The sequence below is a fragment of the Amblyomma mixtum genome, chromosome 1 (assembly GCF_055824585.1).
Source record: "Amblyomma mixtum isolate Tamu chromosome 1, ASM5582458v1, whole genome shotgun sequence".
Lineage (NCBI taxonomy): Eukaryota > Metazoa > Arthropoda > Arachnida > Ixodida > Ixodidae > Amblyomma > Amblyomma mixtum.
The window spans coordinates 192,347,585-192,362,915 of record NC_143012.1 but is presented as its reverse complement, the minus strand read 5'-3'; the positions used below and the strand labels follow the sequence as shown (position 1 = coordinate 192,362,915).

Sequence of the window (15,331 nt, the reverse complement as noted above, 5' to 3'; positions counted from 1 at the left end):
AAGCAGCAATGTTGTACGGAACACCAACGTCTTCTAGACATCATTATTTATTGTCGGATGAGGAAATAGTCGACGAAAGTAGAAAAAAACAAACGCCGCCAGTATGTACGCGCACCATGTTATGCGAAGGTCTCAGCACGTCTGCGGTGTCCATTTCTTCACCGCTTTTCCGCCGGTCCCGAGTTGCATTGGCAGTGGGCGTAGTTGTGGAACAAAAAATACCTGCGCCAACAAAAAGCTTAAACGTTAGTGCACTTTGTGAACGAAATGCAGACAGAAACAAACCCACTGCCTGTGCCTGTCGGGCTCGGAACGAAGCGCAGCGCCTGGGTTACCGAACTATAATCTGTGCATAATTTTAAGAGATCAAGTATTTGGACGGCCTTGGCAGAGTTCTTTTAATTCAGCAGTACACTATGTGAGGACTTCACAAATTTGGCCACAACTTCGTTTCGCCGCCCGACATGATCGTCAATATCGGGAGGGTGTGGGGACCGCCACCTGAAAAAAATAAACATGTCGTTAATGCAACAATACTAATTTAATTTACACAGCATGGCATGAATAGAAGCGGCGACATGAACTTTTACCCAACTGCAAATTGAGGAAAAATGCAGCCGTGGCAACGTAAGATGAAAAAATACATGCCATGCACAGGACGGTAAACTCTGCCATGCATTGTAATAAATTATTCGACTGAAATCGCATCGAATGCACTGTAAAAAAAAAATCCACACTGTGCATAACCGTGCCAGAGATACAACAACGCAGCGACTTGAGCAGTGCCCCGACCCGATTGAGATTGGAATTCTCAACACAGGTGCGGCGATTCGGCCTGTCAGTAATGGTAATAGCGTTTCATTAGCGTACCAACCTATTAGATCGTGTAATTGCACATTTTCTGGTATTTGTGCACCAGTGAGTACTGACGGGAGCGGAGAAGGCGAGAATGCGAGTTGATTTCAGTCCACTGGCTTGTATCGTTCGTAGTACGAATAGCCCTACACAAGCGGCAGGAGGGGCCGAATTTCAATTTCATCGCGCGTATCACCGCAAACAAACATTCTAATCATCAGAAGTGAATTCATTTCGGTCATGTACCCGCTGTTTCCAAAATGTTTAGTTTGTAAACGGGGTACTCTGTCGCAAGCTCAGCATCTAAACCGTCACACTCGCCATGTCCAAGCAGGCAGCGAAAACGTTCAAGAAAAACTGCGCTCCACGAAAAACTAGATATTCATTGCTCTCCGCGATCTTGTGTTTCAACAAATTTTGCTTTCGTTTTTCTAGCATGCAACACCGTGCCGCATTTGCTCTACAGGCAACCGGCGACAATAAAGCACGCGTGAACTGCGAGCATGGCACTCACCGATGCTGATCGTTCGCTGCGTCGAGGAATGGTCGCTTGCTCCCAGTTTGTTATTGCAGGAGCTAATGGCATAGCACACACGAGGATGGACACGAGGCGAACCCCCATCAAAAATGTCTAGGCTTGGCAGGAATAAAACGGGCGAATGACACTTTCAGAGATCGCACGTTGCTTCGGCTGCAGCCCACCGGCTGCAAATTATCAGCCCACAATGGCGTCGGTGGTAGGTGGCGCTCGAGTAAAACAAACATGGCGGCGCCCAGGTATCGAAACTGATACGATACTCTCGAACCGGACGAGCTATGCGCATACTCCGGAACCCAGCGACCGGCCGCCATCTTTGCTGGACTGTCAAAACGCGTTCGCGCAGCGTTCGCGTGTACGTGGGTGTGTGTGTCTGCGGTGCTTTTCGATGAGCCAATATGTCTATTCCTGCCTCAACGAAGTACAAAACTTCATCAGGGCTTCACTGCGCCATTTATGGATGTGCAAATAACCAACGGAAAAGAAGCAGGCTGCTGACCACCGTTTGCGACGAGCACGGCGTACGTCGCGAGTTGTGCCGCTGTGGCTTATTCAGCCTGCATCGCTTTCCGCCGGGCACAAAAAACGCCGAGCTCCGCCACAAGTGGATTACTGCGGTTCATAGAAAGGAATATGTTCCCAGCGCAAATGCAAGAGTAAGTTGATTTTCGTTAAAATGCCGGTGCGATTGCCTCGTTGCCGCAGCCACCGCGTTTTGCTTACGAAGTCGCGGCACCTGGTAACTGCGTAATGGCATATGCAGGTCTGCTCGGACCATTTTATCGACAAGCGGCCAACGGTGCTGAACCCTGTGCCTATGCTTCACCTCGGCTACGCTAAGAAGGTAAACGCTGCGTTCAGTTTACACCAGCTTGCTGCGTGCGCACTGAGCAGCGCCGGCCTGCACTGTACAGTCGAGCGCGATTTGAAGGTTATCGCGCGAGCGTCGGCCGAGAACATGAACAGCGCCATGGCCCAGAATTCTCTGCCGAGGCGAGGGAGGTATCAGGCCAGCTTCCCTCACTCTTTTTGCTGTTCCTTCAGCAGCTGTCACTCCCTCCTCTGGGCTATCAGTTTTTTTTTTATTTTCTTTCCCACCAATTTTGTTATCGCCCGCAAGATCCGAGAGGTAACCAAGTCCACACTTTATCGCAACCAATGGAAAGCTTAGAATAGAGAGAAAGGGTGGTGATCTTGTCACGGGGGTGAAGCTTGTTGCACGGAACAGCGAACGAGGTAGAGGAGAGTGCGAAATCATGATTTTTCCTGTTCCAAAGTCGGCCGCTAGGTGCCTGGAGTGCTAGGCTGGTCGACGCTTGCGCGATAACCTTCAAATCGCGCTAGACTGTACGTAGCGCGGCGCGGCGATGCTCGCTTGAACAAATTCGATTTGTGGGATAAGGAATCCTGCTGCGCAACATGGTTTTTCTATCGTTTAACATAATAATGGTCGGAGTGATGACTCAGGCTAAGTTATTTCTATAAGGTTAGTTCTTTTGCTAGTTGCTACAATACTCAGATAGCCTACAAATGTAGAGCTTGCCAGAGCTCCATTTACATTAATCGCTGTACAAAAAATGACACGTACACACGTTGATAATAAGTGGTTTTGAAAGGCACAGCGAGGTTTTGCTATGCAGTGAAAGTTGATTCGTTGGTGCACTGTAGAGAGGAGTCACCTAATAATGTTACATCAGAGAAGTGCTTTACAAAACGTCGAGAACTTTCAAATGGTTATGCTGCATGAAAGAATCGCCAGTGTGGTAATTCTGAAAGGGAGCTAATTATGTTGTATAGAAGACAGCCGATGCAGAAGTGTGGAAATCGATATTGCTAATTAGAGAACAAAATTGGCTTAATGCTCTAACCATAATAGATATGAGCTAATGTGAACGGATATTTCTGTTTCAAAGGAAGAGTCTCAGATTTTTTTTTGTCATTTTCAAATTGGAGTTATTTGTTTCAAAAGTAAAGTTGCCTTAATGTGGGGAGGCTGCCATTTGATTAAAATGTATTCTAAATAAGGCTTCATAAGCAAATTATACCTTTGATCTGGAAATTGCTTAAATGCCCAGCATAAGAGGGTTCTCACGCAGCTTCCACCCTCTCCGTTCGATAACGTTCTACGTCACACCTGCGGTAACTCAGGACGTTCTACGTCCGCCGCTTATGAACGTGGGTGGCGCTGATGAACACTCTCAAGGTTAGGTTACTTGTAAACATAAGGTCTGTTCGATTTACCTTGCACTGCGTGAACTAGTTCCAGGCAGTTTAGAAAAAGTGCTGCACTCATGCAGCGCTAGTTCACCAGTGCAGGCGTAGCGCGACACTAGCGCCAAACTAAAACGAATGCCGAAGTGCAGGCGGTGCAGGCCTTCTGCTAGTCCGGCGCGTCGCCTCTCTCCGCATGTCTCTTCGCCTCGCTGCCTCGCCATTTTGCTCGTTGTTCACTGCCTGCCTGCCTGCCTGCCTGCCTGCGTTTCATCGAGAGTGGTGTCTGTCTGTGGTGCACAAGCTGGCTAATCTGGTGCAGAGAGCTATGGATTGCGCGGCGTCAACTGCAGCCATCGTTCAAACAGTCGTCGAAATGATGGACTCCGACAGCGAAGACGAAGAGTTTGATGATGTGGTGATAATTCTAGCACTAAAACTAACTAGGTTGCGACGCAACAGAATTCCCATGTACTGTGAAGAAGTCGTGAGTCGGTACTTCGATTTTGAGTTCAAACGGCTTTTCCGCCTATCGCGCGAGACGTTTGAAAGACTTGTCGTAGAGTACATGTCGTCACCATTTTTCCCGAACGCGACAAGAGGGCGTCCAAGAGTCAGTGCAGAAAAGACATGCTTGGTAGTTCTGTGCTACTTGGGTGGGCAGTGCAGCATGTACTCACTGGCCGACCGCTTCGACCTTGCCGTGTCGACCGTACACAGTTGTGTGGAACGAATGTTGGATTTTCTCAACAGCGTGAGTGCGGAAGTGATTGCCTGGCCAGATAGACAGGAGCAGGAGCGCAGCAAGGCCGGCTTCCTGGCAAAAAGCGCCGGCAGAGGACCTCGAAACACCGTAGGTTGTATTGATGGCTGCCATGTTGAGATCAACAAGCCCACGGAATCGCCCCACTCTTACTACAATCGAAAGAAATGGCCGTCCATTGTACTACAGGCTATTGCCAATGAGAGGAACAAGTTTTTAGACGTGTTCATTGGTTTCCCTGGCTCGGCGCACGATGCGAGAATTCTGCGTGAAAGCACATTTTTTGAAGAGGCCATGATCAAGTGCAGCAGTGGTTATCTCCTTGGAGATTCAGCTTATCCTCTGCTGCCGTGGCTTATGACACCATACCGGGACAATGAACAAACTTTCCCGTCGTGGAAGAAGAAGTACAACCAAGTGCACTCGCAGCAAAGAGTTGCAATTGAAAATGCTTTTGGATTGTTGAAGCAGCGCTTCAGGCGGCTGTATCTTGTCGATGCTGCCAGCATAAAGCAGTGCGTCCTAACCATCATGGGTGCGTGCGTGCTGCACAATCTGTGCAATGAAGAGCGAGACTTCTTTGATGAACTGCAGCACCTGCCTCAGCAAGAAGAAGTTGGCAATGATGAGGACACTGACACCTTCATTGACCGTCATGTGGCAGGTTTCAGCGAGAGCCTGCGAAAAGATATTGCTCAGAAGCAGTGCTGACGTTGTGAACCCTTTTGAGTGCTCACATTAAGCACTTTTTGTTGTGGACGTGTGCAAGCAGTGTGGATAAACAGTGTGCTGCTTAAAGGGCAACTGCAACACTTTTTTAGAATTTAGCGATATTCAAGGTTTCATATAGGCTGTAGGTAAAGCGTACCTAGTATTTTTGCGCTAGCATTTAAAATAGTGACGTAATCGACGATTGAATTTTGCGCTTTTCATCAATGCACCAGAGGAGTGCAGAGAAACTCGGCGTGCCGTCACGGAAGGTATGATTTCAAATTGCCGCTGTCGTCAGCCACACCCTGCCCTCACTCTTCAGACTGCCAAGCAACTCTCGGCAGGGTTTGCCTTTGGTGGCGTTCGTTTTTTCCTTCAAAGCAGGTGTTTGTGCTTTGGAAATGTACCGATACCTTCCATGATGTCATTATGCGCCCCCCACTTGGCGTTCTGCGCTGCGGGGAAGTTTGAAGAGCGTCCCGATTTTAATCGGCGATTACTTCACTATTTCAAGTGCTAGCCCAAAAAGAGTTCGCATGCTTTACCTGCAAGTTTCACACATTCAACCCTCTTAAGCTTGTTGAATTCTAAAACCTATGCAGTTTCCCTTTAAACAACACATCTGTTTTTGATATCAGCAGAGCTTATACAATGCTGTCACATCACTTGAATGAAGTTTTCTTTTAAGACTTTTTCAACTGCTCTCAGCATTAGTCCGTGTGCCTATGCTTGATATGAACAGCTACATTATGTGGAAGGAGGTAGGTTCTAAACGTAGACAGAGTGTTGCTGAAATTCTATGCAATTAGCCAGCGATGCAATGAACAAAGTGCAAAAAATGTTACAAGTCATATTGATCATGATTGTGCCTTTGTTAAGTGCATGTTAGGTGTGGTCAGAGGCTTGAGCACCACTGCAAACACCTACGCTATTGTAAGCATGCTGTGACCATGTAATTTTGATGGCTTGCGAGCAACACGACATTCAGTGTTTTAAATGCTTTATTCTGCCTGCGCTGACTTTCCTTCCACTGCTGCAACAAGACGCTCCAGCAAAGCCATCTTTTTGTTGAACCGCTCAGCCCTCTCCTTTTTGGCCTCCTGAAAAACATTCAGGAGTGCGTCCACAGAATTGTCCTTCCTGCGGCGCCTCTTTTGGGGTGGGGCCTCCTGGTGCTCTTGTGCGGGTTCTTCTGCCTCGTGGTGGCCGCTGGGTTCCGAGTCAGGAGGTGTGCTGAAACAATCGCTCTAATGTTGAAAGCATTGTTTTCTGAAATTTCTCAACAATGAAACTTGAGCAATCTTACCTTGCATTCTCGCTCTGCAAGACCTGTCCAGGGGCTAACAGAAATGTTGGCTTAATGTGGTGCTCACGTTCGAGCACCTCAGCTAGCTCCCTAAAAAAAATGGGAAGCTTTATGAATGGCATATAAAGTAAATCCACAGTAGCGAGATCAGTAAATGGGATAATGCAGCTCAAAAATAAACTGAACAAAGTGTTTAAAGCAAGCCTCAAGTCTGTTTGTCAAAATGTTTGCAAGCAGATTAATTCTCCTGTACCCACTGTACAATATGCTATCGTTTAGATACATATGTACAAAAAAATACTCACTCTTCATGGTCGCAAGAAACTCGTGAATGGCCAGACGAGTTATTTTTTGCCTGTGCTCTTTTATAGGCCCTTTCGAGGCTCTTCCACTTGTTTTCAGCTTGTAGAGGGCTTATACTGCAACTGAACTCCTTGTTCAGTGCTTCAGCAATGGCTTGCCACATTGCCCTCTTTGTCCTACAGATAGGGATCATAAAAAAATGATCAATTTTCATGAAAAAAATAATTGCTCTGTGTCAAGGGTTCTCAAAATGTCTGACATGTGAAGGACCACTGAGGGTATTTAGGGGCTCCTGCACTGATTTGATGGCCTCCAGTAAGAACTTGCATGCCACATGAAAAACTGTCTTTCTCAACAGTTTCTCACATGATCGAACCCCAACACTACTGTTTGCTTACAAGAAATAAAGCTTACCGGAAGCCACCTTTTTTCCCAAGCAGTACCTTCTTCGCCTTGTAGTGTGCGATTAGGAACCGTCTCCTCCTCACGGGCCACAGTTCACTAACTTCCTCCTCGGGTACTACATCGGGCACTTCCCCCGGGACATCCTGCTCAGCTTGTGCCGCACCGCACGCTGCTGCCAGCGAAGGGGTGCTGGCAGTGCTAGTATTTGGCTGCTCGTCCGCGAATACAACCGTCATAACTTCCCCGCCTGCGTGACGAGTAGAAAATTGTTCAGTGCAACATCGTAATTTAGTCTCTGGTGCTGCACCAAAATACTGGATGTACAAAATTGAAGTTTTTGTTTTGGTCAAACGCAGTGCATCCCACCAGCGCAAACACAAAGACGCTCAACTGTTTAGATGCATGCCTAAACAATTACAAATGCGGGATCAAGAAAAACGCACAAAGACACTCAATTATTTAAATGCATGTCTAAAGAATTACAAATGTGGGATCAATAAAAGTAGAAAATGTAACCACTAAACACTTGTACACGCACAGACTGCCTTTGTCTACTCGGAATCATCGTGCGCCACATATTTTCTGGAAGCAGCTAAGGTGTCAAGAAGAAATTGAATCACGGCTAAGGATACAATCAGCGCGCTCAGTTAAGCACACATGCGCAGCGAAACATTTCCTTCGGGTTTGACTTTCTGAACGAAACACTTCATGCACCCATGTGTTGCATGCAACATAGATCTACCGTTCAAACGGCCAAAACATACCTGATGTCTTGTAAGCATAGCCATTCTCTTGACGAACTCGGCTGCCATCGTCATTAACGATCGGCGTTAATTTCGTCAATATGCCGCTGATCGCGACACATATGCTGCCGTCGTCTGCTGCCATGGCTATTCCGCAAAAGTAGCTCTGCACGACTGGCACCAGCTCTAAACGCAGTGCAGGATCTGTCTGAACTAGGCGTGCACGACGCCGGCACTTGTTTAAAACGAACGCCTTAGTTCAGAGGGCGCCGCGCTGCACTGCCAAAACGAATGGCCGAGTGCGGCACCACATGAACTAGTTCCAGCAGTGCAGGTAAATCGAACAGACCTATAAATACCCCCGAAAGCAGAAGATTTGACAGCCGTCGCCGTAGCTCAGAGGTAGAGCACCGGACGCGTAATTCGGAGGTCGTGGGTTCGGATCCCACCGGCGGCAGTGGTTGTTTTTTCTTCTGCTTTTCTAATCAATTAGCTTTAAGCGATAACATATTCAGTAATATTCTAAATTGATCAACACCACAAAATAAATAAATAAATTAAAAAATCCCCTGTGCCCCTTGGTTTCTGTGGCTGTTGGCTTCCTTAATATCTATAACGAGCCCCTCATCCCCTTCCCTTGTTTGCCCCAGTGGGACAAGGGACAGACAAACGGAACATAGCCACCATTGGATGCAGCGCTGGGTGCTAGAAGGAAGTTGTGTCTCACTGTTGTCACTATCTCATTTCTGTTATTGTGTTCAGTGTAACTGCAGGTAGAAGTGTCAGTATTTTAATGCTTTTAAGTTGATTTGTTACATAAGAAATAAACAATAAAGCCAAACTATATATGGGAATGATTCCGATAAATTAATGCATCCTTATTGGTGTAAATCTAAATATTGTTTGTTTCCGTCTTCTGTGTACATCCAAATTATGTCCTGCTGTTCTGAGTAAGATTTGAGATAAGAAAATTGTGTAACCTTTTATATTGTGAATACAGGTTGTCGAGGGAAGGCGGAAGCTGTTGAGGCAGGCAAGCTACCCTGTTAAGAGGCGACACCAGAAGGCCGCTGAGCACAGCCCACAAGAGGAAATCAACAGTGACTCTGCACAAGCCATGGACATGACATCAATTCATGTCCGCTGCAATTGTGGACGCAGTGTTTGCCTCCGCCATCGCCAGATGTACAGAGCGACCTTGGCATGAGGCTGAAATTCACCTTATATGATTGTTATAGGAACCGGTCACAAAATCTTCTACGAACCGTAAGAGCGCGAGCGATACCCATACCCGCGGCCGCCTCGCGTGGCAGTCCAGTGCCGCCGTTTTGCCGCGCGTCCCATAGGTGGCGCCACAGCTCTCTCAAAATGGTAGATTTCAATTTACCCGCCGTATTCTGGTCTATACATGATTTTAGTTTCGATACATGGGCGCCGCCATTTTTCCCGACCCTAGCGCCGTCTAGTGCCGACGCCATTTTGGACTGATAAACGCTGCCGTCGCTCTACCGTCGCTGCAGGTGTGTGAGATACTAGCGGAGCAACGAATTGCTTACTCATCGATATCCGCTCGCTGCACGCCTTTGGAGAATTCATTGATTGCATCTGCGTGGGTGATATGGCGCTAGCGACCGCAAGCGCCCGCAGCAATCGACAAGGAGCCGACGATTAGGCATCGACGGAGCCAACAATCAGCATCGGTAAGTGTTGTGCTGCCAGTTCACGTGTGTAGTTTTTGTAGCCGGTTTTCTTAATAGTAAAAGTGACACGCCGTACGCTGAGAACGAAAGTGGCAAATGCGATCCAAGAGCTAGGGTTCAGAAACCGAAAACATCATTTAAAATGGACTAAATTCGTTCGTAAACTGACGCTCGAGCGACTACAGCGAGCAACGTGAGCGAGCCGAAACTGCTGCCACTCATTGCTATGTCGGCGTTTGCTGTTGTACGCGCGTTGAAACGGATGAAATTCAGTCGCTTCTGCTGCTTGCGTCTTGAGTGCTCCCGCTACGAGCCAATTTATTGAGAGTAGGCCGCCGCGGTGGCTCGGTGTAACGCTATGGTATGCAGACCTGAAAGACTCGGACTCGATCCCGGCCGCGGCGGTCGAATTCGATGGATGCGAAATTCTAGAGGCTCGTGTACTGTGTGATGTCAGTGCACGTTATAGAACCCCAGGTGGTCGAAATTTCCGGAGCCCTTCACTACGGCGTCGCTCATAGCCCGAGTCGTTTTGAGACGTTAATTTTATTGAAAACTACTTGCCTCCTCAGCTACTGCGCCGTTGCCAGCACCAATCGTTTGAAGACCAATGGAGTTTGAATTAACTAAAATCAGAGATTGATTGATACGCCAAAGGTATGTTATTACAACGTAAAAAGGAAACCAAGCTGCTGAGTCAGTGTTGCGCTTTAGAATCTAAGGCAGAGGCACTGCTGGAGTCGTCGTAACATTCGCTATGTGTAGTGTGAGCATTGTAGCTGATCAAGCTGTTTATGTTGCATTTGATGTGCCGAAAACGAAATCATGTATACCATGTATGGCAGACAGCAGGGCTAGTTGTTGCATGTGCTGAATGTGAAGGGCCCTGAAGAAACAAGCCAGAAGACTCATAGCTTGCATGCATGCCGTACTGTGCATATTTTCCTAGTTTTATGTTCTGTGAATGTCCCTTTTTATTGCAACAAACTGCGGGAAAAAATATATTGACCAAAGAAACGATGACACAGAGTGGACAAATGCTGGCCTGTGTCGTCGTTTCTTCGATGTTTTTTTTCTCGCTCTTTGGTGAAATGGATTTTTAACAAGTCACCCTACTATTACTCATTTTTCTTTCAGATGGCGGCACCTACGTGCACCCCATGCTGATGACTCAGTGGATAGACGACATGAAGCTCTGGCCAGATTTGTCAAGTGCACATATTGTGTGTTACTTACTGAAGACAAAAGCTTGTGACCTCGAGCAAGCTGAAGCATACAAGAGCCTAGACTCTTACAATTATGTGCAGAGTGGCTCGGTAGGCCAAGTATTGTGCCACAAGATGAACCAGGATATCGTGTGTCTCAAGGCAGAGGTGCGGCCCTCTCAGGCCATTAACAAGACACCGTGGAAAGCTTGGGCCTGCATCAGGAAAAGCGGACAAGTGCTGACTGCCGGCTGCAACTACATGGCAGGCAAGGCACGTGTATGCAGCCATGTGGGTGCACTTCTATGGAAGGCGGAGATTGCTGTACAGCGCGGCCTGACAGGGAGCTCATGCACAGATGAGGCGGCAGCCTGGAACAGAGGCACCAAAAGGAATGTTTAGCCTGCCTTCATTGATGGCATTGTGTTCAAGCTTCAATGCACTGCCGAGCATCTTGACAGCACAAAAAAGCCAAGACCAACACGCAAGATAAAACATTTTGGCAGCAGAGAGGATCTCTTAGAGTATGTAAACAAGTCTCCTTTCCGGGACGTGTTCAACATACCTGGTAGGTACCCAGGTGGAGCATTCTGCTGAGCTGGCCCATTGTCGCCTCAAAAAACTGAAATGTTAGCTTATGTTAATAGAATTGCATGCTGATACCCACTGACGCAACTTGATGTGAAGTATGGTTCAGTACGGAATTACACGTGATAATAACATCTTGAATACATAATCAAGCAATGTAGATGTTCAGGTAACATAGTTTTATTGTTTCATGCAGGCACCCTCCTTGAATCTACATTACATGCTACAAGGAGGAAGATGGAGGACCAGCGGGCCACCCAGACAAATGGAGACACCCTGTCTCAGGAAATTGAACGTCCAGCAGAAAAGGTAAAACAACAGTAATTTACAGGCTTTTACTTGAGCTGTGTCTGGCCCATGTGGGAAAAAGGATGTGAGGGAAATTCAGTTTAGTTTTAGCTGTCAAAAAAGTAGGGGCATAACAATACTAAAAAAGAGTTGTAAAGTGCATTATTGCCAATAGTTCGAGAGAGTTACAGTGCACAGGTAAGCTTGCTTCATATTTTGCGGTATGGTGATTAACAAGTTGACTCAGTCATGCTAAATGACTAGCTGCAAAGTAGTTGCCAATACTGCAGTGGCTGCAGAAAATTTGTAGCTTCTGTGAACATTGCCTGTGTTTCTTGCTGGAAAGTTGCAAAACATGCTACAGGTGGTTAGCAGCAGCACGAAATGTAGCAACCACTTCTGAGCCGACTTTAGCTTAGCTGCTTCTTAGCAAAGCCACACAGGCGCTCTTTATTTTGAACAAGTGATTGACAAGCAACCTCAGTATTTGTGTTCCTTTCTGTAATTTCTTGCACGTTTAAAACTGTTTTCATCCCTTTCACACTGAGGTTTATTCAAGGTGATTTGTTTGTCTGTTTAGGTTGCCCTAGCATCAGCCTCTGCTGGGACTGTAGAAGATTTGCCGGAGCGCCAGTTTCAGAATTTGAAATAACCCTGGGAAGACCTCTTTGTCACCTCAGCCTGGCTGACATGATCAAAGCCGGAAAAGAAAATCAGCCGGAAGTGCTTTCAAAGCTAAAAAATCACAATGGCCACCTCCTTAAATATTGAAGCAGCTACAAAAAAACAAAGAGAATGCACTGCCTGGTCTCTTCATCGTAAAGGCAGAATAACTGCTTCTATATTCAAGGAGGTGTGCCGCTCAAAGCAGCTTAATTGTTCATCATTGCTGGCTAAAATATTCAATACTACCACAATTTACAGTCCGGCCATCCGGTATGGCATAGAGTTTGAAGAGCTGGCAAAGGCTCGTGCACTTGCTGCCTTTAAAACACAGCACATAAATGGCAGGCTAGATGATACTGCCGAAATATCCGTATCTTGGCTGCAGTCCAGATGGGTCATTGCATTGTGACTGCCATCCTCCAGCGCTGCTCGAGGTCAAGTGTCTGTACACACTCCGTGATGTGCAGCCAGATGATTTGGTGAGAGCAGGGCAAGCAAAGCCAGACTTTTGCTTGGATGCCACAGGCTCATTGAAGGTTACGCACAAGTACTACTACCAGGTTCAAGCACAACTGCACTTGAACCTGGTGGGCAGCACTATGTGCTACCTGTACTTGCACGTAGACAAGGGAGGGATGATGATTACAGTAGAGAAGGAAGAGGCCTTTATGGACACTCACGTAATTGCCCTAGAAAGTTTCTTTACAAAAATAGTGCTGCCTAGGCTGTGATTGGAGCTTGGCTAGTTATGCAGCACATGGTGATGGCAGTAGGGAATTGCCAGTCTACAAGTAAACAATTTAAGGTATCTTGCATATGATGTGCTTGGTCATGTATTCTCACACCTCAAAGTTGAATGTTTTGCTTTGAATACAAGTCAGACAACTGCAATATATCGGCTGTAGTTAAGCGTTTATTCTTCACACTTCTTTTTGATTAGAGGACATTTCAAGTTGCATAGCTCAGCACATACAAAAACAATTCTGTTTATATGTTTTTTGGACTTAATCGCCAGTGCGTGCTTGCAGATCCTATAAGTCTTTATACGATTTATGGCCCTTTCAACATGTATTCGGACTGATGCGATTCTCCTAGTCATTGTGACATCTTCTTCTGACAGTTGAGTCTTTCCTAAAAGTGAAAAGAATGTTTTTGAGTACTCTAGAACAAGAACAGCGATGCTGTACTGTAGTGAAAAACGCTCACCTCTGGTGAAGGCTGGTGTATTCATATTTATGCCTTGTGCTGCCAGGTGAGGTTCTAGCTTGAAGCCTCTGTCTGCCAGAATGTTATCACCTGGAAGAAGGTAGTCCTCTATGCCGCATGTTCTAACGATGTACTTGTCCGAGGCCCTGCCACCATACACATCGGACGCGTACATTATTAGGCCGTTGGGAGCTATCACTGTAAGAAATTTTACAGTATTTGACCCCTTGTAAGGACTGTAGCATTGTGCTCTTGCGAGAAGCTTTTTAGGTCTTTGCAATTGAGCCTCAGTGCAATCGAAGATGCACGTTGTTCGACCGTGGCCACTCTTCACGAAGCTTTGCGGCATGCTGTCATACACAGCTGTCCGTGGCAACCAAACGACAACGTCCTCCATTATTTTTTCCAGGTTGCAAAGCATATTTGCAAATATTTTAGATACGCTTGCTACTGATACCTCGAACCTTCTTGCAAGGTCTGCGCAGAGGAGGCCGAGTCTGAGCCTCATTAGAGTCAGGAGCAGTTGTTCTTCGGGGCTTAAAACCCTTGATACTTCTGCTTCCATTTCTTTTAGCTTCGAAACGAGGCTGCTAAAAACTTGAACAGGGATCCCTGTGTAAAAAAGTATGTCTTGTGGCGTGAGGTACTGGGAGTGAGTAAATCGCAATGCAGGAGAAGTGTTTGAGTGATGTGCGACTGCGTATGTGTGATCTGTTGGTGTCTGCTCCCACTGTGTGTAGCTCTCCTTTTTCTCGACCTGCAATGAAAAACATTAAGTCAAAATCACATTCTCAAAGCCATTTTTCCAAAAAAGCAGTACCTTCTTTCTATGGGGAATTAACATATCATTTTCTTGGTCAACCACCTGTTTTCAGAGAAGCAAAATAATAAAATACAGTGTGATGCCTCCTGAATGCGGGGAAGTTCAATAAATATACGTGCATGCACACTCACGTCATCTTCATATGAAGGCAGCATGCCAGCAGAAGCATCATCAACCTTTTATGGGAGAAAAGCAACAGCCAGCTTTCTTTCATCTGCAAGCAGCTAAGAAAAAAATGTGAGCTTACATTCAGTTCACTGCTTAGAAGTGTGCCGCTCGAAACATTTTGATGAAAAGGAAGAACCTCCTAAAGAAAAAGCAAAACAGTGAATCCAGGCTTCTAATTTGCAGTATGCTGGCAGGCCCAGTGTTTGTAAGGACACTCACATCCAATGCATTTCTAACAGGCAGGCCAAGGCTGGCATTTTCAGTGCATAACGCAGCAACCTGTCAGCCAAGATAAACAAAACTTGACAGTGGACTTAGCTTAAGGCTTTCATCAGTGCATACTTACGTGTGGCTCACTGTTCGTACAGATAGTACTCGAGGCACTTAGTGTTTCAGTCACCTGGGAAGAAATACCACACAACTTGACAAACTTTTAAAGGCGTATGATCACACACATTTCCATTGCAGATAAAAGCAGGACTGCAAGAATCTTCCATGCAAAATTCAGCCTGCCGAAACACGTACAGCGCAGTTTTGAGCTTGACTAGACACTGTAGTGTATCAAGGTTAATGAGCAGCATGCATGCTTACGTTTTGTTCAGATATTGAGTACAAATGTGCTGCAGTGTCCTCGCTGTTGGAGGACATCTGTAAAAGGGCAATGCAACAAGAGTGAGATAGCATAATATGGTTGCATGTGAATACAACAAGCACACCCTGCACTTGCACATACATTACTACTGGAGGCCACGCCAGATGTCGGGTGCTCAGTGCCAGCAGCTTCCTGAAAATAAAAATTGGGTATGAGGGAAAGATAGGCACAGTAACTACCTTAATCTTGGTTGGCACCTG

The 15,331-nt window shown here is 46.4% G+C and overlaps 3 protein-coding genes and 1 pseudogene across 3 annotated transcripts; 2 read left to right on the top strand and 2 right to left on the bottom strand.

Annotated features, from left to right (window-relative positions):
• Positions 1-6,079: 6,079 nt before the first annotated feature.
• On the bottom strand, positions 6,080-7,980 carry LOC149370355 (uncharacterized). The gene is made up of 5 exons (XM_089583152.1): positions 7,857-7,980; positions 7,102-7,339; positions 6,690-6,863; positions 6,385-6,474; positions 6,080-6,311 (listed from the first exon to the last, which is right to left on the bottom strand). Exons 1-5 carry the CDS (start codon positions 7,978-7,980, stop codon positions 6,080-6,082), a joined length of 858 nt encoding a protein of 285 aa, XP_089439278.1.
• Positions 7,981-8,952: 972 nt separating this feature from the next.
• Positions 8,953-11,652, top strand: LOC149370354 (uncharacterized). Its single transcript, XM_089577658.1, has 5 exons — positions 8,953-8,997; positions 9,508-9,535; positions 10,673-11,103; positions 11,212-11,308; positions 11,525-11,652. The coding sequence occupies exons 1-5, from the start codon at positions 8,953-8,955 to the stop codon at positions 11,650-11,652; spliced, it is 729 nt and encodes a 242-aa protein (XP_089433784.1).
• Positions 11,653-11,685: 33 nt separating this feature from the next.
• LOC149370353 (uncharacterized) lies at positions 11,686-13,013 on the top strand (annotated as a pseudogene).
• A 189-nt stretch (positions 13,014-13,202) lies between these two features.
• LOC149370352 (uncharacterized) lies at positions 13,203-14,136 on the bottom strand. Its single transcript, XM_089577640.1, has 3 exons — positions 13,489-14,136; positions 13,330-13,413; positions 13,203-13,210 (listed from the first exon to the last, which is right to left on the bottom strand). Exons 1-3 carry the CDS (start codon positions 14,051-14,053, stop codon positions 13,203-13,205), a joined length of 657 nt encoding a protein of 218 aa, XP_089433766.1. The 5' UTR covers positions 14,054-14,136.
• Between the last annotated feature and the right edge of the window lie 1,195 nt (positions 14,137-15,331).

What these genes read in the sequence shown, in the direction of transcription:
- LOC149370355 (XM_089583152.1), bottom strand. Translation starts at nt 7,980, where the DNA reads ATGGCAGCAGACGACGGCAGCATATGTGTCGCGATCAGCGGCATATTG. An exon ending in CTATGCTTACAAGACATCAG is followed by an intron (nt 7,340 to 7,856) that starts GTATGTTTTGGC and finishes CTCGTCACGCAG; the next exon opens with GCGGGGAAGTTATGACGGTT. An exon ending in GTTTCTTGCGACCATGAAGA is followed by an intron (nt 6,475 to 6,689) that starts GTGAGTATTTTT and finishes CATTTTTTTTAG; the next exon opens with GGAGCTAGCTGAGGTGCTCG.
- LOC149370354 (XM_089577658.1), top strand. Translation starts at nt 8,953, where the DNA reads ATGGACATGACATCAATTCATGTCCGCTGCAATTGTGGACGCAGT. An exon ending in GGAGCTCATGCACAGATGAG is followed by an intron (nt 11,104 to 11,211) that starts GCGGCAGCCTGG and finishes AGCACAAAAAAG; the next exon opens with CCAAGACCAACACGCAAGAT. An exon ending in GGACGTGTTCAACATACCTG is followed by an intron (nt 11,309 to 11,524) that starts GTAGGTACCCAG and finishes TGTTTCATGCAG; the next exon opens with GCACCCTCCTTGAATCTACA.
- LOC149370352 (XM_089577640.1), bottom strand. Translation starts at nt 14,053, where the DNA reads ATGGAAGCAGAAGTATCAAGGGTTTTAAGCCCCGAAGAACAACTGCTC. An exon ending in TACACCAGCCTTCACCAGAG is followed by an intron (nt 13,414 to 13,488) that starts GTGAGCGTTTTT and finishes TTTCACTTTTAG; the next exon opens with GAAAGACTCAACTGTCAGAA.